The sequence below is a fragment of the Pelodiscus sinensis genome, chromosome 5, assembly GCF_052426305.1.
Source record: "Pelodiscus sinensis isolate ZL-2025 chromosome 5, ASM5242630v1, whole genome shotgun sequence".
NCBI lineage: Eukaryota > Metazoa > Chordata > Testudines > Trionychidae > Pelodiscus > Pelodiscus sinensis.
The window spans coordinates 119,248,077-119,275,535 of record NC_143056.1 but is presented as its reverse complement, the minus strand read 5'-3'; the positions used below and the strand labels follow the sequence as shown (position 1 = coordinate 119,275,535).

Genomic DNA, 27,459 nt, shown 5'->3' with positions numbered 1-27,459 from the left:
AGTGAATCAGTCAAGGAGATACTCAATTTAATTGACATATAGACTGCTTCCATGAAAGGGGCAATACATAGCCAGGCTGAAGAGTCAGTAGCTGAAGAGCTAGAACTGGTCAACTCCAAGTCTCACAAGCACTGACGTTTGTAACTGGTTTGGGGAAAATGGCCAAAGGGCTGATTCACGTTAATAATGAAGTCCATAGAAAAGGGACAAGTGACTCTGCATTTTTGCTTCCAAAGAGCTGTGTAGATTCCTTCTTGCCTACACTGTGAGAGCTGGATCACTTGCCATTTGCGTTACAGCAGCACAGAGTCGATTCCCGATGTAGGCAATACGTCAACTATAGCCACATCAGAACGTCATGAGCAGAGATGCTACTTTCCAAAGATGAATGTATAAAGGACTGGAGGGAAAAACGAAAGACTCTTTTATAAGAGGGAGACACTTGTGTGGTAAAGAAATGAAAAAATGTGTTCTAAAGGGCTTTTCATAATTGTGGAGATAATGAAGTTAGTATTGCTCTGAAATGAGAGAACTTTGAAGAAACCAGCGGTTAAGAGTATAACCCTAATTTCCTACTGAAATGATCTTTTGAGTCTACCACTGAAAACAATTACCTGGAGGAAAGCCCATTCCTTATGGGAATTATTTATTTGAATTGCTGCAGTACGACTGGCCCCAAACAGGTTCCTGTGATGAAAAGCGAGCCCCAATCAGTGTTCCCATCTGATTTTCTGTAACTGGAAAGCAACCAGAGTACATGGTTTGGGGCAGAGATTTCCAAAGCACCTAAGGAAATTGGGCACTCAGCTCCCAGTGACTTCCAATGGGAATAGGGTGCCTAATTCTGTTAGGCCCCTTTCAAATTCCAGACCTTTATGACTTGTTTTTTTAAAAACAGCAGGCTACATTATATTTGAACCTGGTACCTAGCATACTGCCTGCTCAGCTGAGGGAGCAGCTCCTCTAATTCATACCACTGGAGAAGCCTTTTTAACCTATTATTTCCAGTTTCTTACAGCAGCTTATCCCCTCAAATAGCATCGTGCCTCATTTCACTTTCTTTCCACCTTTACTTACACCATAAGTAAAGGGTGGGAGGGATAGCTCAGTGGTTTGCGCATTGGCCTGCTAAACCCAGGCTTGTGAGCTCAATCCTTGAGGAAGCATCAAGGGCAAAAATCTGTCAGGGATGGTGCTTAGTCCTCCTGTGAAGGCAGGGGACTGGACTCAATGACCTTTCAAGGTCCCTTCTGGTTCAAGGAGGTAGGCATCTCCATTCATTTATTTTATAGCATAGTGTGACAGTGTTTTTTTCCATGCTCTTAAACAGATACTCAGCTGAGGCCAGCTCCATGGAGCACAAATGTTCCTGCTGCAGGGAGACAGAGACCACCAAGAAGGAAGCTCTACTGAGATGCCCCAATGGGAAAACTAAAACATACAAATATCTACATGTGAACAACTGTAAATGTTTCAACACTGAGTGCACCGTACCAGGCTCCTCAGAAGAGGCCAAAAGCAGCGAACACTCAAAGGAAAATGTAGAACAGGGTGCCATCGAACGAATCAAGCGGGCCATTCAGAGAATAATGCAGTGAAGGGCAGAAAAGTAACAACACACAGAAAAAAGAAAGACCAGGAGGCTTTATGCACCAATCTCATCTTAATTCAATGCTTTGCCTTTTACCATTTCCTCCTTTGCCTCACATTCTCTGATTATTTTTAACTGAACTCTATTTATTTGTGTACAAAAGAGAAACTATTATACCAAGTCTCTTTTGTTTGGTCTTAAATTAGTTTCTTTTGCTTTCAATGATTAAAGTCATATTTCAAAAGTGAAAACTCCTTGTCTTTATTCATCTGCACACTTGAGCCTTCAGCCCTTGAAAGGGAAGGAAGATTGCTCCCGAGCCTAAGCAGTAAAGTGCCAGCTTTTCTAAGTCAACTGGATACCTATTTTTGGCTCTCTAAGTGCTCAAATCTATCGAGGTCTAGATTCTGGGTTGGTAACTCATCTGTACCACCATTATATCTGCTGAAATAAAACAATGAAAAGATCAGGTTTAATTTACTAGAAAGATTTGGGTAGAGCCCTGCAGAGATACAACATTTGTATCCGTAACCACATCTGCATCCACAAAACCGAGCTGCAGATATCTTCATTGAGGGTATGTCTACACTACAGCACTAATTCGAACTAACTTAGTTTGAATTAGTTAATTCAAACTAAGTTAGTTCGAATTAGTTAATTCGAACTAAGCTAATTTGAATTAGCTCATCTAGACTTAAAAACTAGTTTGAATTAGCATTTTGCTAATTCGAACTAGCATGTCCACATTGAGTGGACCCTGAACCGAAGTTAAGGCTGGCCGGAACCAGTGCCAGCAGGGCATCAGGTTATGACTTAGAATGTGGAGCTGCTGTCTCAGGCTAGCCGAGAGCTGTGCTTAAAGGGATCCAAACCCCACCCTGGACAGAAAGTTCTCAGGGTTCCCCACTTGCTTGTCTACCAGGATGAGGGACAGCAAAGCGGTCCTGTCTTGGAGTGCCCTGAGTGCCCACACTCGGCATATCACAGCACTCGGCCATCAGCGCGGCTGCACTTGCTGCAGGCTGCCATCCGGGGGTGTCTATCGGGGGGCTGTCAGTTTCCAGGAGACCCTGCAGGAGAGCTTCCACCCTGAGGAGCCCGCAGAGCCACCCCAGTCCTCCCCATTGGGAGCTCGTACCCCATTCCTCCCTCATCTCCTTCTACTTACCCCTCCCTAGCCCCCCTTCCTGATGTACAAAATAAAGGACACGTGTGTTCAAAAATAGGAACTCTCTTTATTTAACAAAACTGGGGGTGGGGATTAACCTCTGGGGAGAGTGGGAAAAGGAGGTGGGAGAAGGGAAGAGAGAGGGTGGGAGAGGGGATTGGGAAACCTGGAAGGAGGGAGCTGGAAGGGGGAAGCCAGGGGAAGAAGGAGGAGGGGAAGAATAAAACTATGGTACACCCACATCTTCAGTACTGTGTACAGATGTGATCTCCTCACCCCAGGAAAGATATTTTGGCCTTGGAAAGGGTTCCGAAATGGGCAACTTAAAATGATTAGGGATTTGAAACAGGTCCCATATGAAGAGAGGCTAAAGAGACTAGGACTTTTCAGCTTAGAAAAAAGGAGACTGAGGGGGGATATGATAGAGGTCTATAAAAGCATGAGTGGTGTGGAGAGGGTGCATGAAGAAAAGTTCTTCATTAGTTCCCATAATAGAAGGACTAGAGGACACCAAATGAAATGAATGGGTAGCAGGCTTCAAACTAATAACAGAAAGTTCTTCTTCACAAAGCAAATAGTCAACCTGTGGAACTCCTTGCTGCAGGAGGCTGTGAAGGCTACAACTAGAACAGTTTAAAGAGAAGTTAGATAAAGTCATGGAGGTTGGGTCCATGGAGTGGTATTAGCCAGGGGGTAGAAATGGTGTCCCTGGCCTTTGTTTGTGGAAGGCTGGATATGGATGGCATGAGACAAATGGTTTGGTCATTGTCTTCGGTCCATCCCCTCCAGGGTACCTGGTGTGGGCCGCTGTCAGCAGACAAGCTACTGGGCTAGATGGACCTTTGGTCTGACCCAGTACGGCCGTTCTTATGTTTTTATGTTCGAAGCTCAGGGCCAGGGGTCTCACTGGACCACCTTGATTTTCATGCAAACCTGCTCCTGGGTGGCCAGGCTGGCAGCTATCCTGCCCTAGACAGCTGCTTTCCTGTGCCTAGTGTGGAGGTTGTGGACGCTGGAAGCTTTCCCCCAAACCTCAATTAGGTCCACGATCTCCGCACTAGACCAGGCGGGCACCTGACTCTTGTAGCCCCGGGCAGGCTCCTGGGAGCCGCCAACCTGGTCCCGGGAAGAGGCGGAGGGCTGGGTTGCAGCGGGTGGCTGGCTTGTGCCGTGCCAGGTGCAGGGTCTGCTGGCTGGGTGCTGGCAGGCTAGCACCTGGCATGGGCACCGTAGTCAGACCATGCTCCTTTAAGAGCTCCGGGGCCGGGAGGGGGGCAGACGAGTTTCCCTGGTTGTGCCCAGAGTGGCCACCAAGGCAACCTGGGAAGGGCTAGCCTCCCACTAGTTCGAATTAAGTGGCTACACAGCCCTTAAGTCGAACTACTTAATTCGATCTAGGCGTTAGTCCTCGTGGAATGAGGTTTACCTAGTTCGAATTAAGCGCTCCGCTAGTTTGAATTAAGTACGAACTAGCGGTTTGCCTGTGTAGCACCTATGAAAGTTAATTCGAACTAACGGCTGTTAGTTTGAATTAACTTTGTAGTGTAGACATACCCTCTGAGTGCAGAAAGTGGGTGCCTGCAAGAAACCTTAAAATATCTTGCCTCTAAAGGCTTCTGTTTTAAAAACTCCCCAAGGTCACAGATTCCCTGACTTTGGGAGGCATGCTGTCACCATCCAAGTGAAGAAAACTCATAGCTTTTCAAAGCCCAGAAGATTAATTTGAGAATTTATTCCAGAGGGGGTACCCCAAACTCTTGTACTACAAGAAAGCATGACTATAGAACACAGCACCATAAATATATGAGGAAAAGCTCTGTGGCACTCAAAGGTGAGGTTGTTTCACCAAAAGAAGTTGGGACTATACAAATATTACCACATCTATCTTTTGTGTCTCATATCCTGGGACCCACATGGTTACAACAATAACAATGCATCATTAATAAAGGCAATTAGAATCCTGGCTTTGCGTGGTTAACTAGATATAGCTCCAGGTTTCAGGAATCATGGTTAATTATAGGGATTTTTGTTTGGGGAGGATACAGGCAGTCCCCGACTTACGTGGATCCGACTTACGTCGGATCCCTAGATACGAACGGGGTGAGGCAACTCCCGCACATGCGCAGCAGCATTCCCGGGGCTCGCTCACCTGGGTCCTAGGATCCTCCTCCTCCTCCTCGGGCCGGCTCCGACTGGGGTCCCGCAGAGCTGCCGGGCAGAGGAAAAGTGCCTCCCCACGCCCGCTGCCCCCCCCACCCCCCTGCCAGCAACAGGCTGCCCCCTCCCCTGAGCAACAGGCTGCCGAACAGACAAAAGCAGCCTCTCTGCCCCTCCTTCCCCTATACATGCCTGGCTCCCGGAGCACAGCAGCGTCCCCGGGGCTCGCTCACCTGGGTCCTAGAATCCACCTCCTCCTCCTCTTCGGCCGGCTCCAACTGGCCTCTGCCTGCAGCAGCTGGCCACAGGGACAGGGATCCCACAGAGCTGCCGGGCAGAGGAAAAGTGCCTCCCCACGCCCGCTGCCCCCCCCCCCGCGGCCTCGCATCCTGCACGCCTCCCCCCCTTCCCCCCTGCCAGCAACAGGCTGCCCCCTCCCCTGAGCAACAGGCTGCCGAACAGCAGACAAAAGCAGCCTCTCCGCCCCTCCTCCCCCTATACATGCTGGGCTCCCTGGGCAAACAAAGACTCCACCAAAACAAACAAAGTGCTGGCCTCATTGTGTTAGCAAAAAAAGGACCCTCCTCCTAGAACCCTGGGTGGTGTGTGGAAATAAAGCTATTAGCTCAAAGCATGGTGCAGAGCTGTTTGGTATTTGATGAGTTACTCCTTTAGTCCTGAGTTTGTCACAGGGATAGAAATAGATGTGAAATCTTCGGAACAGGGGAACAGACAGCAAAACAAACATTAGAGGGGAGTTAACCTTTCCCTATGCTATCCAAAACTAAAAAAAATGTTTGGCTAGAGTTTCCCCTACAATATGTACCAGTTCCGACTTACATACAAATTCAACTTAAGAACAAACCTACAGTCCCTATCTTGTACGTAACCCGGGGACTGCCTGTATTCCATTTAGAGAAAAGGGAGAATTGGGCCATATCACAGGTTTCTCTTTGAAGAGAATAGTTTGGAACATAAGAAACTGGCCACACTGACTCAAACCAATGGCCCATCTAGCTCAGTATCCTGTCTTCCAACAGTGGCCAATGCCAGGTGCTCCAGAAAGAATGACCAGAAAAGGGAATCAAGTTAATTCCTTATTTATGGCTATTTATTAACCTATCTACAATGTTTCAAATAGCACATCTGGTTTAGAAGGTTGTTTTAACCTGATATGCTCAGTTCCCAAGTTCAGTACTTTGCACTGATAGATTCTGTAGGCTAAATCCCATGGTCTTCCCCAGGCCGAACTCCCACTTAAACCAATGACAATGTTGCCTGTGTTAGAAGTGTATAATTTAATCCATTGTATTCATCTTTAAAACTCAATCTGACACAGAGCACCAAAGCTATTTGAAGAAAATGTCTGAGCACAGTGGAGCTCAAAAGCGTGGCTTATGCACCAGAAGAAGTTGGCCCAATAAAAAATATTACCATACCTACCTTGTGTCTCTCATAGCCTGGGACCAGCTCAGTTACAACAATAACATTGCATCATAAATACAGGCAATCGAATCAGGACTTTGCCTGGTTTACCAGATATGGCAGCAGGTTTCAGTCAAGATGACTAAGTCACTCTTGATGGAGCTGTTGTTTCAGGCTGTATACTAACTCAGCTGTTAGTTGCAGACAGGTCACACGACTAAGCTTCTTCTTTGCATCCAGGTGGGCTAGAAACATTTTTGTAAAATAAAAACAGTCTGATTTCAGCTCCAGCCCAGCTTTGAAGGGCTCATCTCTTAATTCAGCCCTTGTGCATACCCCATCTTTCTTGTAAAGACAGTTTAAATACAGCTTTTTAGCTCAACAGGCACTGGCCTCCTTATGGAATGGATTCCTGTGCTAGGAATTCTTCTCATGTAGGAATTTGCTACAACTAGAGTTGGAAAGAAGTTGTTGGCTGAGGAGTCTTTTAGCCAGAAATGATGGTTTGGGTCAACCAAAACAGTTTGTATCTTTATATTAATTTTGATTTATAAAACAAGCCGTAAAAATGTCTAATATGTCAAAACATTTCATTTTGACACTTTTGAGACGCAATGGTTCAACTTTTCATTTCAGAATGTCCTTTAACTTCATTAAAAATATCAAACGTTCAAAATCTTAATGAAGTTTCTGTTTGGGGGGCATACAAAACATTTTGTTTGATCCCAAATGATTTTATTTTTTCACTCCAGTAAAATTCAGAAACAAGGGTTTCGGTCAGACCTGAAAGGAAAAAATAGTGTTTTACAGTGAGAATTACATGAAATGAGCCACACTTTCTCCAGTCTGAAATGAACTGGGATAACAGAAGGGTATCCAGGAAGAATCCTACCAGCATCCAAACTTTTTGAGGGACTGTCATTATTCACACAGTTCCAGTTGCAGCCTATTGAGATCTGCCAGTGTTTTTGTGCAAATGCCAGCACCAACCAGCAATGTAATTGTTACTATATGCAGACATTGTTAAAAAGTAATGTGTGACTTACAGAAGTGAAGACTTGATGCCATTGACAGGAACCCTGCACTTAAAGGCTAAAAAAGTTTTCCAAATCTTTATTGCTCATTCAGCAAACCCTATTGCAAAATCTGCGTAGATAGAAGTTTAAATTTCTGATATGCTAAACTAAAAAACCCAAGAAGCCCATCCTTTTTTTAAACTAAAAAAAAAAAATGAAATCTTTTGCCTTCATATATCACAAAAACCCCCAAATACCTTGCAAGTCTGCTTTCCCTCGACACCCTTTGCTTGTCACCTTTAAGCAAAATGTCTGATGGTTTTATATTGTGGTCTGGTAACTATGATGAGACTGAAATCCAGTGGGCCAAATTAATCTTTGGTGTAAATTGCCTGAATCCATCTGCATTATACCAGGGATTAATTCTATACATTTTGTACTTGTGGTCTACTGCTAAGCTAGAACTTAACTAGCCATAAAAAGTTAACGTAACAACCACTCACTCTAAAATATTATTAGTTTCATTTGGCCAAATTTGTGTTCATGATTTTCAGTTCCAGGAGTGAGACCACGAGTAAATGTGGCACTCTTTTAGCTAACCTTACACTGTTAAAAAACTTCAGGGGTAGCTGAGTTAGTCTGTACAGGATAAACTTAAAAAAAAAAAAACCCAAATAGTCTGGTAGTACTTTAAAGGCTAACAAAAAATTAGCTAAACTTCACTATCCAATAAGGGACTGAATAAGCCCAGTGTTTTATAGTGATAGTTACATGAAATGAGCCACACTTTCTCCAGTCTGAAATGAATTGGGATAACAGAAGGGTATCCAGGAAGAATCCTACCAGCATTCAAACTATTTCCCTAAAGGCACAAGTACAAGATACTAGATCAGTGGTCCCCAACCTTTAGAGGCTCCTGTGCGCCTGGGGGCGGGGCCACTCATGCGCCGGGCAATATTTACCACATAGGCATTGCTGGAGCAAGTCACACTATCCACTCCTGGCCTCTCTGATATGCCCCCAAACCTCACTGCAGTGTGCCTGAACATCACCATGGAGTCCACACCTGCCTAGTACACGGTGCCAAGACTTTACCACTGCAGCTTACAGGGAAGGATCCAGTAAGTAGAGTTCAGCATCCCATCCTCACCAATGCCCAAATGTACCCTACTGATATAGCTCCTCCTCTGAAATACCCATATGTGTGAGCCACTGATCCTTTGTTTTACCACCCCTCCTTAATGTCATCACCACCAGTAGTAGCATGGCCTTCGACCATATGGGGTGCCAAATTCTGGCTCACGCAATGTCTTGTCTGACCTAAAGCCTAAGCCTGAACATTATTACAACCCTATTCTATCAAACAAAGGGGAACAGGATCAGCTCAATAGCCATTATGCATAATCCCTTCTCCTGAGTTTCCTAATAGGAATTCTTTGGCTTGACATCCAAAAAATCTGTGGTGTCCCATTAGGCATGGAGCAGCAGAAGAACTGTGATTCAAAGGAAAGGGGGTAGGAACCCAGCGGTTCCATCCACAGGGCTATAAAGTCTAATGTCAGCTTTGGGTGGCAGCCAAAATGGCAAAGGTTCAAGAACAGACTTTACCTCCCAAAGGGCCCTGGTTCAGCTGTGACTGACAGACAATGGAGTTAATAGGGCACAGGCAGTGAGAAAGGGGTAAGGTGAACCCATGTGTCATGTCCCGCACAATGCGCCCACCTGCTGATGCAGGATTTCCTGAAGAGCCACAGAAGCAGCAAATCTTCATCTGGCAGAGACGTGCACCTGCATGTCTGTGAGTTACTCACTGAACGGCCCATAAACCTCTCAAGGGAACAGCAATAAAAAAAATCAGAGAGTCAGATCTTTGTATATTCCAGAAAGCCCTGTGAGGGACCAAGCAAACCATCCGTAACTTAGTCCACAAGGATTTGCTCATTGCGCACTGAACAACTGAAGGTGACATCTGTGTTGTCAATGAGCCCTGAAGGTAAGGCTAAGAGCCATTAAATGAGCATGAGGTCAACATTAGTTTTAAACTGCAGTTGTGCTCCCCCCCAAATCTAGAGTAATTCTATCAAGTCTAGGCCCAAAAGAATGTTCTCGCAGCCAGCCGTGAGGTAATCCAGGCCATGCAGCCCCATATCAAGCCTACCATCAAGAAACCAAGCCCAAGTGTTATTCACAGGAAATAGCCTTGCACAACAAATAAGTGTGATAAGAAGCTTGCAATCTCTTTATGGAAAATCAGCGAAGGGAGAAAGTGGAAAGATTGTTAAAGTATAAATGAATCACTAAGTTACATACATAATTAGGGTCCTGCCAAATTCACAGTCCATTTTGGTTAATTTCTTGGACATAGGTTTTTAAAAAAGAATACATTTAATGTTTTCTGCATTTTATCATTATGTTGTAATTGTAGAGATCCTGACCCAAAAAGGAGTCGGGGGGAGGGAGGAGTCGCAAGGTTATTGTAGGGGCAGTTGTGGTACTGCTATCCTTACTTCTGCGCTGCTGCAGCTGGGATGCTGCCTTCAGAGCCGGACAGCTAGAGAGAGGCGGTTGCTAGCCAGGATCCCAGGTCTGAAAACAGCTGCCGCTATCAGCAGCACAAAAGTAAGGATGGCAAAGCTTGGTACTTCCACTCTTACTTCTGGGCTGCTGCTTGCGGAGTGTTGCCTTCAGAGCTGGGTCCCCAGCTAATAGACATTGCTCTGTAGCTGCCCAGATCTGAAGGCAGAACAGATGTAAGGTTGGCAATACTGTGACCCCCCAAAATAACTTCATAATCTGTTCACAATTACCTTTCGGTTCAGGACCCTCAGTTGAGAAACACTGCTTTCTCCCATGCAATCTGGGCACACAAAATTCCAGATTTCATGGGGGAAGACCAGATTGCATGGCCTGTAATGTGTTTTTCATGGTCATGAGTTTACTAGGTCCCTCAATATAATGTATGTTGATAGATATCATGTATGTTGATAAACTAGAATAAATGATGGATTCTCTGTAACTTGAAGTCTTTAAACCATGATTTGAGGACCTCAGTAACTCAGCCAGAGGTTGGGGTCTATTACAGGAGTGGGTGGGTGAGAGTCTGTTGCCTGAGGTGTGCAAGAGGTCAGACTAGATGATCACTATGAGTCCTTCTGGCCTTTAAGTCTATGAGACTCCTTAGCAAAGCTGAGTGAATCATGGACGTTACAGTCGGCTGATGAATACAATTTATTTTGGGTCAAATTAAAGCCAAAATTTTCAAAAATTTCAGCAAATCACTAACAGGAAAATGTAATTTTAGGCTGAACACATTTTGTACAATCTGGAACATTTTGTTTAATTGTGAAATTTAAACTTTTTTAAATTTTTGAAATAAATTAAAGGAATTTTCAAAATAAAAAGTCATTTCAAATCAAAATTTGTTTTTGCTTCAAAAGTGTTGAAATTAAATGTTTCACCTTGTTTTGACTGGAAGAATTCGACACTCAGGGTAGGTCTACACTGCAAGGCTATTTCAGGATACCAGAGGTATCCCGAAATAGCTACTCTGTGTCTTTTGAATGCGTCCGCTATTGCAAAATATAGTTGATGCACTATTTCGGCATCCCTGAAAACTTTGTTCCACGAGGGATAAGGGATGTCTCAAAATAGTGTGCTATTTTGAAATTTGGTGCCGTGTAGATGTGCCGAATTTCAAAATAACCTTTTAAAATAGAATCGAAATAAGATGCACTATTTGTGTAGCACAAATTGCATATTTTATTTCGAGCTAAGGGTGCAGTGTAGACACACCCTCAGTTGCTAAACAGGTCAGTGTCATCAAACTTGCATTTTTGGTTGAAAAAAATCTTTCTGTCAAAGAAACTCAGCTTTGCTCTTTAGCACATGGGCTCTTCCATTTGCACATATGGTCAAGTTTCTTCAGTCTTGAATTTATTGAGACTGAAGTGATTCAGACCTGAATGATGCTCAAAGAGTTGGGAAAACAGGTGCAAGAGAAATCGCTGTACATAGACAGTCACAAAAATACAGAGCTCAGGAATGACTCTCTCATTGGCTTAATGTTTTTGGACCATATTCTGATGCTCTTACATGGAGAAGCTCCTGACTCTATGTGTAGTCCTATTGACTCCAGTAAGCCACTCGTCAGACTAAGCAACAGGCCTTGATTTGAGGGGAGTGGCAATGCAGAGATATTTTGTATCACTGACCCCTTAAGTAATCCCCTGCACAAGTGCATAGACCAGCTTGCAATTGAGCGCTAATTGTGTTTTTGGTGGACCTATGTGAATTGAACTTTTTAAAGCTTAGATCCTCACACTGAAAACCAACTCCAGTGAACAAATGAAATCCAGCTGTATGGGAATGAAGACTCAACCATACACTTATTTCTGCAAAGCAGGGTGAGCCACAGACATAGGAGAGGAGTCAAAAATTTGCACTAGCTGCACTAACACTGCACCTGTTCCGTGAAACGTTGACTTGCAGTAGCCAATGTAGTTAACCTATCACCTTTCATGAGCCATTTTGATTTCACTTTTTAAAGCCAACCATTATTTGCCATTAGCTGCCATTATTTTTTTCTTTCAGTAAACCATTTGGTTACAGCTGACCCTGCAGAGTTTTTCCTCTAGTGCTCAGAAATAGTTATCCAGCCTGCAGAGGGAGCATGTAATAATAATGAACACATTAAACTTCAGAGGTGTGAACAAAGGCATAAGGGACAGAATCAGGGCCATGATTCCTTGTTTCCAAGGAGCTACATTAAAAAGTTAAATATTTGGCATGAGAGAAAAGACAAAGCTGGAAGGGAAGCAAGAAACACCATTTTAAAGCATTGAAAAGTGGAATGGAAAAAGCTGCAGAGACTTCCCTCTTTGCTCCCCTCCCCCAACTTCCCCTCAAAATGAAGTGCCACAGAAACACACAATTGTCTTTTCAGAAGGGAATGTGAGGGCTCAGTCTTGTAAGCTTGAATCTGTGAGGGAATAATCAGTGAAGCTCCACCTCCTAGGGACCTGGCTGTCAATGTTCTGTTCTCACGCCAAATTCCTGGACTATAAAACTGTGACGATAAGCCGAGGCAAAAAGCATTTCCCTGGAAGGATTTTTAAGTTATCTCTTTATAGGTGTGATGGGGGGGAAAAGGGGAGGGCCACTATGGATCTTCTGCCTAATTTGGAGTTATTGTGAGGGCAAAACCCCAGTGCAGATAGGTAAGAAAAATCTAAATTCTGAAGTTGTTGGCTTAGGTATTTACCTCCATTAAGTTACAAATACAAATGTCAAATTAAAATATACTTGGTTAGACTGAAATCTATGTGCATGCTGTAAATAGATTAGCCCTTTGTCTGTACACTCCAAATGAACCTGCTTTAAGGAATTCATTGTTTTTCTTTGCATTAAAGAGCAATTCATCAACCATTCCAAGATTAGTTGTTTAAAGAACATGTTTGCTGGACTCAGTTTATATTACAGAAAATGGCAATGTCCTTTTTAATTTTTTGACTTACACATAGTCCCTAGGAGAAATATGTCTGCATAAAGTCTGTTAGAGTTAATTGCCTGACATCCACACACTCGTAGAAGTATTATTTTTCCTTACTGCACTATTACCTTCTAATTCCTGGTTTGGAATGTCTTATAGCTTCCTGAGTTCATTTATTACACAAACAGTTGATTGCGAATTCATGTGATGACTGCTGAAGTGTTAGCATTTCTAGCAACTCCAAACCAATAAATGAGTAAAACCTGACTATCAGTCTTACCGTCGCATGCAGAAAGGTGCTATTTCATTCCACTGTACTCTTGTGTTACAAACACCTACTACAAACTGTAAAAACATGTTGGCACCTCAGTTTATTTTACAGGTGCATCTTATCTAAAATAAATTTTCCATCCACCCCTGCTGATTCCTAGTTATGCATATTACAAAACATTTCAGAGTTCGTAGAGTATGTTAAGTACTGATTTTGATTTGATCTGTGATGTATATTGCTAAATTAATATCACTGAAAGCTATCCCATCAGCACATCAGGGAAATCTTTCCATTTTCTCCTGCTAGTCTGCCATGTAGGGAAAATGAGAAGCTGAAAGCATATTGCAGCAAAGTGTAAAGTCCATTGAAGGAGAATTACATTTGTTTTCTTCAACTTCACAGTTTGAGCATTTCTGGGATGTAATTTAATACACAAAGAAAGTTTTGATGTGTAACTTCGCATATACAATTGAAAATTCAGGGAGTTCAGTCCTTAGTGGTCAAGGAAGCAAAGGTTTCTCTAAGCATCACATATTGGCTGGATAAGGGCCATGGTTCTGGCTAAGTTTTTGAGGTGGGATTGAGTTGTACTAGAAGTTGGTAGTCTCTTTAGGATAGAGAAGTTCTTCAAAGAGATGAGTCAGTATTAGACTCCCTCCTGAATTTGAGTAAATTGTGAAATGCAGAGTCATTTAGAAAAGTTTGTAGTGACAACTGGCATTTCTAAGTCTACCACTGGTGGCAGCCATCTTGCTAAAAAGTGATGTTGTCACACATGCCCAATAGAAGAGACTGCAAACCAGTTTCCAGCCTACTTTAAGATAGTTTAAGGGGAAGTTTACACAGGTACCAAGACACCTTAAATACCTAAATCCAACTGAAAGCCAATGAGAGTTGGATGCCAAAGCACCGTGGACGTCTGAAAATCTCCCTTTAAGTCTTTAAAGTGCCACTTCAATGGCAGACGCTAGGCACTGATTGCAATACCCACCAATAACATTTCCACCTTCACTCTTTCTACAGTCCAGCGCCCGGCAGTCACCAGAAATGAATGCTCCACTTGGGGCAAATTCCACTTCCAGACATTTGACCACGTTAAATTCGATTTTCCCGGCATCTGCCAATACGTTTTTGCCTCGCACTGCAACGACAGCTATCAGGACTTCAACATCCAGGTCAGGCGACGCGACAAGAGTGGCTTTCCAGTCTGCTTCACTGCGACCATTGACGGCGTGCTTCTAGAGGTGAAAGAGTCAGGCATCACAGTGAATGGGAATGAGTGAGTAAATATTTATTGTTCTTGCTGAACTCCACTGTTTGTTCTACCTTTTAAGTATAGTCTTGTATGTCAGCAGTGCATCCATGGGCCTTCTCGACTTGGAAGATTCATCAAAGGCAGGAGGAAGACACAAATTGCCCCAGATTGCGTAACGTTCCTATATACCAGTGAGCGGGGTTCCAACCTGCGCCCAGTTGATAGATCAGCTTGTGCCACAAAGGATGAGGATTGACTGTGCTTGTACTGTAGCTCGCATCCTGATTAGTGCACAATAAAGCCCTTCAGATTGAAAGCGCTCAGAAAATTATACAGGGACAGATTCTCTGAGGTGCTGAACTATTTCTGTGAGAGCATTTCAGCTGCCATTGACACTGAGGCTACGTCTACACTGGCATGATTTTCTGGAAATGCTTTTAACGGAAAAGTTTTCCATTTTTGGAAAAGTGCGTCTAGATTGGCAGGACACTTTTCCACAAAAGCACTTTTTGCGGAAAAGCATCTGTGGCCAATCTAGACGCGCTTTTCCACAAAAAATCCCCGATCGCCATTTTCGCGATCGGGGCTTTTTTGCAGAAAAAAAACTCTGCTGTCTACACTGGCCCTTTTGCGCAAAAGTTTTTCGGAAAAAGACTTTTGCCCGAATGGGAGCAGCATAGTATTTCCGCAAAAGCACTGACAATCTTACATGAGATCGTAAGTGCTTTTGCGGAAATTCAAGCAGCCACTGTAGGCAGCTGGCAAGTTTTTCCGCAAAAGCAGCTGATTTTGCAGAAAATTTTGCCGGTCTAGACACAGCCTGAGAGAAGATGAGGCACTCAGAGCCTGGCAGGTGTGCCAGAGAAGTCATAGACAGTTAAGACCAGAGACCCATGTAGTGATCTATTTTGATTTTCTATCTAACACATACTCCTTTACATCCAGTGATTCCTGCATTGTAGGGACAGGCTACAATGACTAGATGTTCTGATTGTATAGGGACATCCTGATATGTGGGGGTTTTTCTTATATTGGTTGTGTAATGCCCCACCCCATCCTGATTCTTCATACTTACTGTCTGGTCACTCTAGATCAGACCACAATTACGTGACGATCATAATAAGAATTAAAAGAACCTTCCACAACTTCCAGAAACAGTCTTCTCCTACTTGAAATAACACCAATATAGTAGCAACTCGGAGGTACTGTTTAAGCATACATGTGGAATTTCACCTTGAATTTTAATTTGAAATGAACTAGCAACACTCTGTGGAGCATGGAGTAAGTGCGCTCCATGCATGAACCACACTAAATACATTGACAGGCATATGTAGAATTATCTGAATTTTTCTGAATGATTTTTCTGAATTATTTTTCAAGGACAACCAATATTCCATGCATGTGTGGACTAATTTTTTGTGCTATGTGCAGACATGTACCACCAGTAGAAACACATGCTGCTGTGGGCGCTCTGCTCATCAACTGGATGGGTTTTGAATCTCTCCTGGGTGGCTGCCTAAGTATACAGCTTACTGGGAACACTGACTTAGGCAACCCCCTATAATGTGCATTGCCATATTCCAGCACAGAGATGTCAAGAGTATGAGCAAGGTCTACACGTGGGAGAAATACTCACACCCTCCTTGCCAAGCAAACATAGAAAAAGTACTATTGGCCATTGTATCTGTCTAGTCATCCAGTAGTAGGAGAACAGAGGAAAGAGTCATTAGACTGCAAATTTTATTGACAAAATCAGACGCATCTCTTCAATCAAAGCAGCAAAAGAATCTGCAGTTTCTTCCAGTTATTTCTCCAACCAGATGACCTATTCTTCCTGCCTTGCTAAATGGTCTTAATATGCAAGAGAGGGTCACACAGTGGAAGAGTCTGAGGAACTCCAAACTTTGAGCCATCTTTTCATGGTTTCCTTTTGATGCCTGTTAATTTTTCACTACCTCTCCTGAGATCATTTGATTTGAGCTCTATTTTATAATTTGTTTTTTTCTCTTGCTTTTCTTTAGGATTCCCCTCCCCTTCAGCTTGAAGAGCATTTTGATCGAAGACACCTGCACCTATTTCCAAGTCACTTCCACACTGGGCCTGACGCTCAAATGGAACTGGGCTGACACTCTCTTAGTATGAAGATCCAGTTAGTTGGTTTTCTTTCAGTGAATTTTAGTGTTGTTGAAAGGCCCTGCATGGCCAGTGGTTCTCTAACTGCAGGCTTAGTGGGTACTGCAGAGATTTGTATTCCCTGTGTCACAATTCACAGAATTAAAGAAAAGGGTAGAGAGGATTAAAAAAAAATGGAAAGTTGATCTTGTGGATAGAAGGCCAGTTTGGCATCCACATGGGAGAAGGTTCTCCAGTCACATGGCAATTCAAAATCTGATGTAGTCTGCTGTTTGCTCCAGCCAGCAAGATGTAGACATACTGTGAAGTTTTCCTTTCAAGCCAGTGGGAGTCACTATCAAGTGACTAGAAGCTCATTCTCACCAGGGTTCTAATGTCTAGATTCTGGAGCAGGAGAGGGCCAAAGGGCCTCCGCGGGCAGGATCCGGCCTGTCAAAAGAGTTGATCTGGCTTGGGGAGACCCTGCCGCTCCTTCCACCCCCAGGCCTAGCAGGGCTTGGGGATGGGGGAGTGTGTGAAGTCTCCTTCTGCCCTGATAGGGCCTCAGCACTAAAAGTCAACTGACAGCTGCTGTCCAGCTGGTGGTTGACTCTAAGCGTAGCACTCCCTTGCAGGGTGGGAGCAGGGAGTGAGAGACTTCACATGCTCCCCCTCGCCAGGCCCTGATAGTCCTGGGGGCAGCAAGAGAGAGCACACCAAGTCTCCTCCCACCGCCAGAGGCATGGCTACCTAGAGGGAACCACCAACTGTGTTCCTTCATCCCCAGACCAAACAGAGCCCGTACCTTCAGCCCAAGGTCCCGCCCGTTCCGGGATGGCCCAGGGCTAATTAAAAAATTTCTGAAGTGGCCCCTGGTCAAAAATGATTGCCCACCCCTACTCTGGGGCATCCTGTCTAGAGTAAGGCTATGGTGCCTATGGAGGGAGGGAAGAAGATGTCATGCCATAAGGTGATTGTATTATTTATCAAGCCGTGTAAGATGCTGCAATTAGTTATTTTTCTAGGCGAAATAGCAATTGTTAAGTATTTTCCCCTTTGAATTTGGCCTGTCTACTATGAAGTTCTATTATAAGTTTGCTACTGAAGAGTAATATTCCAAATTTGCTGCATATTTAAATTATTTACATCTTGTAATCATTTCATTTGTATTTTCAAGTTTACATACATATTTTAATCTGACCCCCCCCTTCTATGGTGAGATTCCCTTCCATCCTTTGTTTGACATAGTTGAGTTTATCAAAACAATTTCTAATTTGAGAAGGTTGGGTAAAGTACTCACAATTATTTTCTTGGCTTCCTGATCTTAATTCAACAGGGATATGTCTACACTATGTGGAAGATCGACATAGCTGCAGTCGATCTTCCAGGGTTTGATTCTAGACCCACTAAATTGAACTCAGAGGGCACCCCTATTGGCACCAGAACCCCTGCTCCTTATGAGGGGTGAGGGAAGCCAATGGGAGCGTTTCCCCCCGTCAGCCTCTCCCTTTGTGGATGGTGTGGAAAGTCAATTTAAGATACATGAACTCCAGTTACAAAATTAAAGGTAGCTGGAGTTGCATCTCTTAATTTGACCTTCTGCTGTAGTATAGACCAGGCCTAGGTGTTTTGTCAGCATTGTTTATGCTCAGTAATTCTCAAGATTTGTCCATCCTTTTTTTTCTAATTAAGCTGTAATTATATATGGTCAATTTTACAGTCCTTAGCTTTTTACTCAGATAACACTCTGATGAGATCAACAGGAATATTGCTAAATAAAACTGAGGTATAAATACTGCTGCCAATCACTCTGGTGTAAATCTATAGCAACTATGAATAGTCCACGTTTACATCATATGACTGAGAGCAGAGTATGCGCTTTCTAGTATGAACCTCAGGATTTGGGCTACAGCGTGCATGAGGAGAAAGGATTTGTTAAGACCAAACATATCTAATGAAGAGAGCAGCATTGTATATTAAACTGAATTGTCTCACTTTAAAGGCACTGCAGCAAATGGTGCACATTAAATAATAATGCTCTTAAGAAATACATAGACAAACTCTAAAGGAATGTGTCTCCCCATTTGTTTAGAATTTCCTTTCATTGAAACACATCAGTCAATGTTTTCATGTCAGAGAAGAAATTTTACACCTTTAGTAATTTTCCGTTCTGAAACACTCAAAACTCTGGTCTTCCTGTTTCTTTTTCTTTTGTAGCTGGACTTGGAAGATACATACAAGGGGAAAACATGTGGTCTGTGTGGGAACTACGATGGTGATGAGAAGAATGATTTGCATTTGAATGGTAGGAATTGGCTATTATATACTCCTTAGAGTTTTATGAAGCATGACACAAAACTATTTTCATCTGGTTTGCTGAAAGATACTCTGGTGCATACTTTTTCATAGAACACTAGAACTGGATGGGACCTCGAGAGGTGATTGATTCCAGTCCCCTGCTCTCGCGGCAGGACCAAGCCTATCTAACCTGCTCTTAAATATCTCCAGAGATGGAGATCCCACCACCTCCCTAAGCAATTTATTCCAGTGTTTAACCACCCTGACAGCTAGGAAGTTTTTCCTAATGTCCAATCTAAACCTCCCTTGCTGCAGTTTAAGCCCATTGCTTACACAGTTTAAGCCCATTTTGACACATTAGGGTGAATTTTGAGACTCCTGAGCTGATTCATGAATCTCAGGGGTTTGCAAAACCTGAAAAGTTTCACACAAACCAGTAAACCAAAATTAAGTACAGAGATCCCATACTGTACCACTGTCCTATTTCCTTGAGAGCAGTATATTCCAAGATGGTGGAACTTTTATAGTTGAGGTGGGTAGATGTTCCCTCTGGGAACATTTTCATCCTCTTGCAGTTAGGTAACCACTGTGATTTTGCCTTTGTATATTGTTAAGAATCATCAGCAAGTGATCCATACTTGCTTGAAACTTCAGTGAGCTCAGGATAATGTTTACAAAAACCATAGTGCAGGGGTGTCCAAACTTTTTTCAAAGAGGGCCAGATTTGATGAAGTGAACATGCGTGAGGGCCGACCATTTTGCCTGACATTCTTTGAACCATTAAAATTAAATGCAAATTAACTATTTTATGCAAAGTTTATTGCAAATGGCATACTTTTCATTTCGTCACATGGATGACAAATCTAAACAGGTGTTAAATCACTCTGCCTTTCATATCTGAAGGCCAGATGAAAAAAAAAATCCAGGAAGCTGAAATATATGTCAGGAACATTGTAAAGTACATTACATATTATTGGTAATAAAGGTTGTCTGTCAACTTTTAAGTTCAAAAAATATGAACAGGAACATAACACCAAGTATACATGTTGTGTCCAAATATATTTATAACTGATTTAGACCAACTGACATTAACTGAGGTTTTACAATGTATTCATCTCAATACATATGGATTCGTTGGGGGCCATAAAAGATAGATATTGCCAAATTACCTGGGGGGCCGTATTAAACCGGAACACGGGCCGCAATTGGCCCCCGGGCCGGACTTTGGACATGCCTGCCATAGTGCAATGTACTGGCTGCTTCAGATATTCCACTGGGCTGGAAAGAAACCAGAGTAACCCTCAGTTCTAGCCCCCATGCTCCCTCTGCTTCTGAAAATGCAGAGAAGCCTGCTTCTCTGGATCCATGCTGAAGGAGAACAGCAAGGGGACTGTTCCCCTGCATCGTGCTCCCCTCATGATTTTCCTCAAGTTTGAGCTATGCTGGTGGAGTTCCCAGAAAGATTCTATTCCCTGCCAATCTCTCTGGGGAAAGCTGTCACCAGTTACCTCAAAAAGAGTCTTCATCAGCTGAAACTTCATGCCTCGTGGTTGCTCTGGGGCACTAAGTGAGTGGGGACGCTCCATGCACTGTAGCTCCTGCAACTACGCATGGGACTGAACATCACTGAAGAGGCCAGGGGCCTCCTTGTGGTTGCACCAGGATGCTTCCATTGGGTCCCACAGAAAGAATTGCAAAGGCAATGCTGAGATGAAACCGAGATTTACCATGACACAAAAGCCAGAGTGGCTGAGCCACAGACCTGGGGTCAGAGCACTGTCTTCCAAACCATTTTAAATGAGGAAATACAGAGTTATAACCAAACAACTGTTATACTTGAAATAATTTCACAATGTTGACAATGTAACATTATTCTGTTATATGCATATTCACATACCCTGTCTTGCCGTTGCTTAAAGTTACCAGTTTATTGCTCACATTAACTCACTGGCCAGGCGAGTTAAATGCAAGGGGTGAGGAGTGGGGGCTTCTCTTGGTCCAGATGGATGCTCCAATCTTGACAAGACCAGACCCAAAGATTTATGCAAAGCACCCTGTCTTTTATAGACTTTTCTCCCATTCAAGTCTATACACTTTGATTGTCAGATCTTAATCAATCACTACCAGTTCTGTTTAATATCTGTTTATTTAGAAATTGGTTTTCTTTGTCATCAGACATCAGTGTGTTGGTGCCTCCTTCGTAGTGTTATTCCAAGGCTGTCTTATCTGTTCATGGGTGCTAGCTCTTAACTCCAAAGTCGTCTATATGTCATGCACTGGTCTGCCTTATACTGGGCACAACTGATAGTACCTTGGCGCCCCTGAGCCTTCCAGCTTTTTCTCCTCCTTCTTTGACCATCTGGACTCTAAAACTGCTGAGCCTTCAAGTTGTTATCTTTCTCCAAACACATTCCAAACTCATTCACTCCTCCTCCCCAGGAACTACATAATTGTTTCACATGAGAAAAGGTTACAATTGCCTTATAATCAATCTAGTTATACAAAGCTTCTGCTAGTACAAACTTTTATTCATTCATCATATTTTCTTTATAATACAATTTGTATTCTAACTATTCCTAAAAGCAACAGTATGCTCATGCTGAATCACAGGAATCCTTCTGATCTCTTTCTGCTTTAACATCAGATACAGACACAAGCAGTCTGTTCGATGCATCGTTACCAATGGCCTAAAAGACTGTTCATCCCTGCTAACCTGAGAAGGGTCACAGCAGAGTTGTAGTTGTTTAACATTTATTCTAACACTACCCATTAAGCACATTACGGTACATAAATCATTACACAACTCTCTTGTCTACACAACATTCGTTTTAAAACGGATTCGGTCCCCGTGCTGCATGTTGACAAACATCAGCAGTGTTCAAAGCTTGGAGCAGCTGCAAACTTGTGCTGCTGATAGCTCCTGGGTATGTGAGAAAAGTGAGGCTTTCAACTGCCCTTAGCCCTTGCAAAGGGCAAACATGAAAGGAACACTACTTGTAGTGTTTACCACTCTTACTTAGCCCTACCAGGCTGGGAGAGGGAAATTTAGAATTCTGGGTAACAGTTTCAACAGCATGTAAATCTTATGTTTAGAATTGACTTAGGAACTTAATGACAAAAAATTTTCAAGTTGGCTAAGTGACTTCGGAACCTAAATGCCATTAATTTGCAATGGGTCTTAAACACCTGGGTCATTTAAGACCATTTTGAATTTCACCATAAGTCTTACTGCAAGTCAAAAGAATCTAGGCTCCTAAGTCACTTAGGTATTCTTGACCATTTTACCTTCTAATTCAAATAGGCACTTAAATGGTTGAAACCCCTTCAGGATGGATGCTCTCTAAATGAAAGGGTTAAAAGTCAAACAGACACTCCAAATAAAAGTGTTGCAGCTTTCAGGATCCTAATTCAGTAGGAACTATGGGTATGTCTACACTACCCCGCTAGTTCGAACTAGCGGGGTAAGGTAGGCATACTGCACTTGCAAATGAAGCCCGGGATTTGAATTTCCTGGGCTTCATTTGCATAAGCGGGGCACCGCCATTTTTAAAACCCCTCTGGTTCGAACCCCGTGCAGCGCGGCTACACGGGGCACGAACTAGGTAGTTCGAACTAGGCTTCCTAGTTCGAACTACCGTTACGCCTCATTCCACGAGGAGTAACGGTAGTTCGAACTAGGAAGCCTAGTTCGAACTACCTAGTTCGTGCCGCGTGTAGCCGCGCTGCACGGGGTTCGAACCAGCGGGGTTTTAAAAATGGCGGCGGCCCGCTTATGCAAATGAAGCCCAGGAAATTCAAATCCCGGGCTTCATTTGCAAGTGCGGTATGCCTACATTACTCTCCTAGTTCGAACTAGGAGGGTAGTGTAGACATACCCTATGTGAGTCTGTCAGTCACTATATTTTAGGTACCTACGTTATATTAAATAATTTGTGTAAAGAACATATTGCCTTAGAGCACAATTAAGAAACTGAGTTGGACATTTGCTCTGCATCTGATTGGTATTCTGGATGAATTTGGGAATTTTTCCAGGTTATAAACTACTCCCGAGGCAATTTGGAAACCTTCACAAAGTAGAGGAGCCTACAGAAAAGTGCCCTGATGTAGCTGAAGATGAAGATGCCAAAAGCTATATAGGTCACTCTCATCAACAAAAAAATAAATGTAGCAAATATGTAAGTACACCTGGCCAGTAGCACAGTGAGTATGAACCTCCCTGAATTACAATGGACTACAATTCCAGAGATTATGTTGATGAAAATATTATATAAACAGTGTTCAAAGAATTTGAATTCTTCAGGAATCCAGCCATGAATCAAAGCCCAAAATGAACCTGTAGTTGTAGGAATCTGCTATTATAATGTTACAAAGGTATATAGCAGAAACCCCCGGGGCGGGGGCGGATTTACAACCTTCAGTCCAGGAAGAGCAGCAAATAAACTTATCAAATGTCTGGCAGGTCTTTTCTGTTGGCTTAGTGAATTTGGGACAGATTCTCAGTTGGTGTAAATCAGCATAGCTCCAGAAAGTTCACTGAAGTTAGATGATCTGATGGTCCCTTCTGGCCTTAAATTCTCAGGGCACTTCTTCACTCACCACACCAGAGATCGATGTTATGGCATTTGATTGAATATGTCTAGTATAGACTTATAAATCAAATGTTGGGGGCAGCTCCAGCTGGCTCCTTACAGTCACCTCACAGTCAAGAGGAGTAAGGGAAGCCAATGGGAGCATTTGCTTCTGGCAGCCTCCCACTGTGTGGATGCCACCAAGCTTGGCTTAAGGTAAGCTGAATCCAGCTACGTATTTTACTTAGCTGGAGTTGTGTATCTTAAGCTGACTTTCCAGGTCTAGTGTGGACCTGGCCTCAGACTTTGGAAGTCAATGGAGCTATGCCCATATATATTGGCTGAGGACTAAGCTCCAAGACAAGATGTGGATAATTCTTTTTTTTTTCATTACAGAAATCAAAATGCAAGCAACTTCTGTCCCGCCTTGGGAACTGTCCCAAGGTGGTTGCTTTTGATGACTATGTAGCCACCTGTACGGAAGACATGTGCCTCTGTGCAAAAAATTCATCTGATTTGTCTTTGGCTTCCAGCTGCATATGCAGTACCCTTAGTCAGTATTCTCGAGATTGTGTCCTGAACGGGGGAATCCCTGGGAAATGGAGAACCAAAGAGCTTTGCTGTAAGTAGCTATGGATTTTAATTCAGTAATCAATGTGATTTGCATCTCAGATTAATTTAGATACCTTTATGGGTATGTCTACACTATGGGATAATGTCAAATCAAGTGCAACTTCAGCTATGTTAATTGCGTAGCTGAAGTCGAAGTAGCTTAACTCGGCTCTTGGCGCTGTCCAGACTGCAGGAAGTCGGAGGAAGAACACACTTCCTTTTGCTTCCTTTACTTGTCATGAGAGCAGGACTACCGGCATCGACTGGAGTGCTACTCTCACTTCGATTTAGCTGTCTTAACCAGACCGCTAATTCGAACTCTGAAAGGTTGACAGCAGCAGCTTCGATCTTCCTATGTAGTGTTCACATACCCTAGTGTGTCTAGACTGGCCAGTTTTTCCGGAAAATCAGTCGCTTTTCCAGAAAAACTTGCCAGCTGTCTACACTGGCCGCTCGAATTTCCGCAAAAGCACTGACTTCCTACTGTAAGAAATCAGTGCTTCTTGCAGAAATACTATGCTGTCCCCCATTCAGGCAAAAGTCCTTTTGCGCAAAACTTTTGCACAAAAGGGCCAGTGTAGACAGCTCAGATTTGTTTTCCGCAAAAAAGTCCCGATCGCGAAAATGGCGATCGGGGCGTTTTTGCGGAAAAGCACATCTAGATTGGCACGGACACGTTTCCGCAAAAAGTGCTTTTGCGGAAACGTGTCCGTGCCAATCTAGACACTCTTTTCTGAAAATGCTTTTAACGGAAAACTTTTCCGTTAAAAGCATTTCCGGAAAATCATGCCAGTCTAGACGTAGCCTAGCAGTATTTGTTAGTGAAGGGAAGTACAGGGTTCCTTTTAAAGTGTTTTATAAGCACTTCCAAAGTGATGTGTTTTCATAAAATTCTCTGTTTAGAATGATTATTCCAGGAAAGGAACTAGTTAAATTAAGGTTAATAATGGAGGTATTTAATCCAAGCTTCTAAGCGTGTCTGATAACTATCTGCATGACAGAGCATGGTACAACAATCACTACTTAAGTTTAACAGTAAGTAAACATTGAAGCCTTAGTGTAAATAGAGTTATAGTCTATAATGCCTGGCAGCTTAAAAGGTTCCTTCTCTGACTACGAAGTGTTGTCTTGTAAAACCAAACTAAATCAACCAGTTTCTAAAGTGGATAAAATTACTCTAATGCTCTGGACAGAATGTTTTATAGCTAAGAAGGTTAGTTTCCTTTGGAAAATGATAAACTGAATTTAGAGCATTGATTGAGTACATTACTCTCTGCAACTGTTTCATTTGGGTTTGCAGTCCAGGAATGTCCAAACAACCTGGAATATACGGAATGTGGAAACCCCTGTGCTGACACATGCGCCAACCCAGAGAGGAGCAAGATTTGTAAAGCCCCGTGTACAGATGGTTGCTTCTGTCCTGCTGGTAAAGTAGCATCCTTCTTATATCTCTTCCAGGGAGACACCTCCCAGTGTTCAGTGAAAGGCGTTCTTGTTTATTAAAATGTGAACACCCTTAAATAAAACTGTAGATAGCATTTGGATGTTTGGAAAACTGGCAAGTGGACATAGTTTGTGTCTTACACATTTGTGTAGATTGTCCAGGACAGTCACAGAATATCCAGTATTGACCATGACTCGGGAGCAATTCCTGTTTCCTGTTTCTTACAGCATAAGAACTGATTCATGTAAGTGAAGCAAAATGCAGGACAATGTAGCACTTTAAAGACTAACAAGATGGTTTATTAGATGATGAGCTTTCGTGGGCCAGACCCACTTCCTCAGATCAAATAGTGGAAGAAAATAGTCACAACCATATATACCAAAGGATACAATTAAAAAAAATAAACACATATGAAAAGGACAAATCACATTTCAGAACAGGAGGGGGATGCAGGGGGGGGGGGGAAGGAAGGAAGGTAAGTGTCTGTGAATTGATGATATTAGAGGTGGGGAGAGTGGGATGTCTGTGAGCTAATGGTATTAGAGGTGATAATTGGGGAAGCTATCTTGGTAATGGGTAAGATAGTTTGAGTATTTGTTCATTCCTTCTCGGAGAGTGTCGAATTTTAACATGAATGACAGTTCAGAGGATTCCCTTTCAAGTGCAGATGTAAAAGGTCTTTGTAGCAGAATGCAGGTGGTTAAGTCATTGAGAGAGTGTCCTTTCTGGTTAAAATAGCAAGAAACTGTTTTTTCTTTGTGATCTTGTCTGATATCTGTTTTGTGGGCATTAATCCTTTGGCGAAGTGTCTGAGATGTTTGTCCAATGTACACAGCAGACGGACACTTTCGGCACATGATAGCATAAATTATATTTCTGGATTCGCAGGAATATGTGTTCTTGATCTTATAACTCACTTGGTTAGGTCCAATAATGGTATCAGCAGAATGAATATGTGGACAAAGATTCCCTTTCAAGTGCAGATGTAAAAGGTCTTTGTAGCAGAATGGGTAGTTGAGGTTTATAAATGCTTGGTAGAGATCCTGAAGCTTCTGGTCTCTGTCAGTGGGATTAGAGCAGATGCGGTTGTATCGAAGGGCTTGGCTATAGACGATGGATCGTGTGGTGTGTTCTGGATGGGAGCTGGAAGCATGTAGGTAACTGTATGAGTCGGTGGGTTTTCTGTAGAGAGTGGTGTCTAATTTTCCATTGTTGATTTGTACTGTGGTGTCCAGGAAGTGGATCTCTCATATAGAATGGTCCAGGCTGAGGTTGATGGTGGGGTGTAGGTTGTTGAAATCTCTGTGGAATATCTCTGTGGAATATCTGCTCTAATCCCACTACCCACCCGGAGAAATAAAAAAGCAAATTGAAAGAGCTGTACGCTTGTGTGACCACTCAGGAGAAATTCAAATGCCACCCAGCTAGCAGAGTGCTCACAGCTAGGTTTTGTGTTTCTCTTGGTGGTGCATATTTGCATATGCCTTGGTGTACATGCAAAATTTATTCTGCACGTGGATGGAAAATTTTAGAGGGAACATTGATGGAGGCTTGATCATAATCTTGCATTTGTCCTTTACAATAATGCCACACACTATGTCACTTTTCAGCAATGTGACAGTTCACAGCCCCTTGGAATCAGAAGATCACATTGCAATTAAAACCATTTGCACTTGATATTAGCCATGGTGAGACATGCCTCTTATCACCTAACAGATGAACTTTCAGAATACTGCAGGCAATGGGCAAAATGACATGCAATTTTCCTCTAAAACATATAATTCACTCCTAGCCAGACGTGCAGAAGTGTCCAAGTATGATGTACTGTGTTTGCTCCTTTTCTTTTCTGAACTTTCTTCAGTTTCTTTCCTCTAATATTAATTAACCAGTGTTTCTGAACAGGGACTATTCTTGATGACATGAATGGCAACAAATGCATCCCCAACGACAGCTGTCCATGCATGTTTCAAGGCAAAATCTATGCAATCGGAGGCGCCTACTCCACTCCTTCTCAAAACTGGTATGATTACAACCTTAACTATATTAACATAGCA

At 42.9% G+C, this 27,459-nt stretch overlaps 2 protein-coding genes across 2 annotated transcripts in view; both read left to right on the top strand.

The window, feature by feature from the left end:
• The window catches only part of LOC106731742 (mucin-2-like), a 66,966-nt gene extending 65,150 nt beyond the window's left edge, over positions 1–1,816 (top strand). Inside the window, exon 50 of the mRNA XM_089778833.1 lies at positions 1,331–1,816. Coding sequence (XP_089634959.1) covers positions 1,331–1,598 — 268 coding nt within the window. The 3' untranslated portion in view covers positions 1,599–1,816. The remainder of the gene's footprint in view (positions 1–1,330) is intronic.
• A 10,651-nt stretch (positions 1,817–12,467) lies between these two features.
• LOC102451070 (mucin-5B-like) overlaps positions 12,468–27,459 on the top strand; it is a 69,150-nt gene continuing 54,158 nt past the window's right edge. The window contains exons 1-8 of the mRNA XM_075928214.2: positions 12,468–12,573; positions 14,140–14,395; positions 16,393–16,507; positions 18,701–18,788; positions 22,814–22,956; positions 23,746–23,971; positions 25,262–25,387; positions 27,308–27,425. Coding sequence (XP_075784329.2) covers positions 12,492–12,573; positions 14,140–14,395; positions 16,393–16,507; positions 18,701–18,788; positions 22,814–22,956; positions 23,746–23,971; positions 25,262–25,387; positions 27,308–27,425 — 1,154 coding nt within the window. The 5' untranslated portion in view covers positions 12,468–12,491. The remainder of the gene's footprint in view (positions 12,574–14,139; positions 14,396–16,392; positions 16,508–18,700; positions 18,789–22,813; positions 22,957–23,745; positions 23,972–25,261; positions 25,388–27,307; positions 27,426–27,459) is intronic.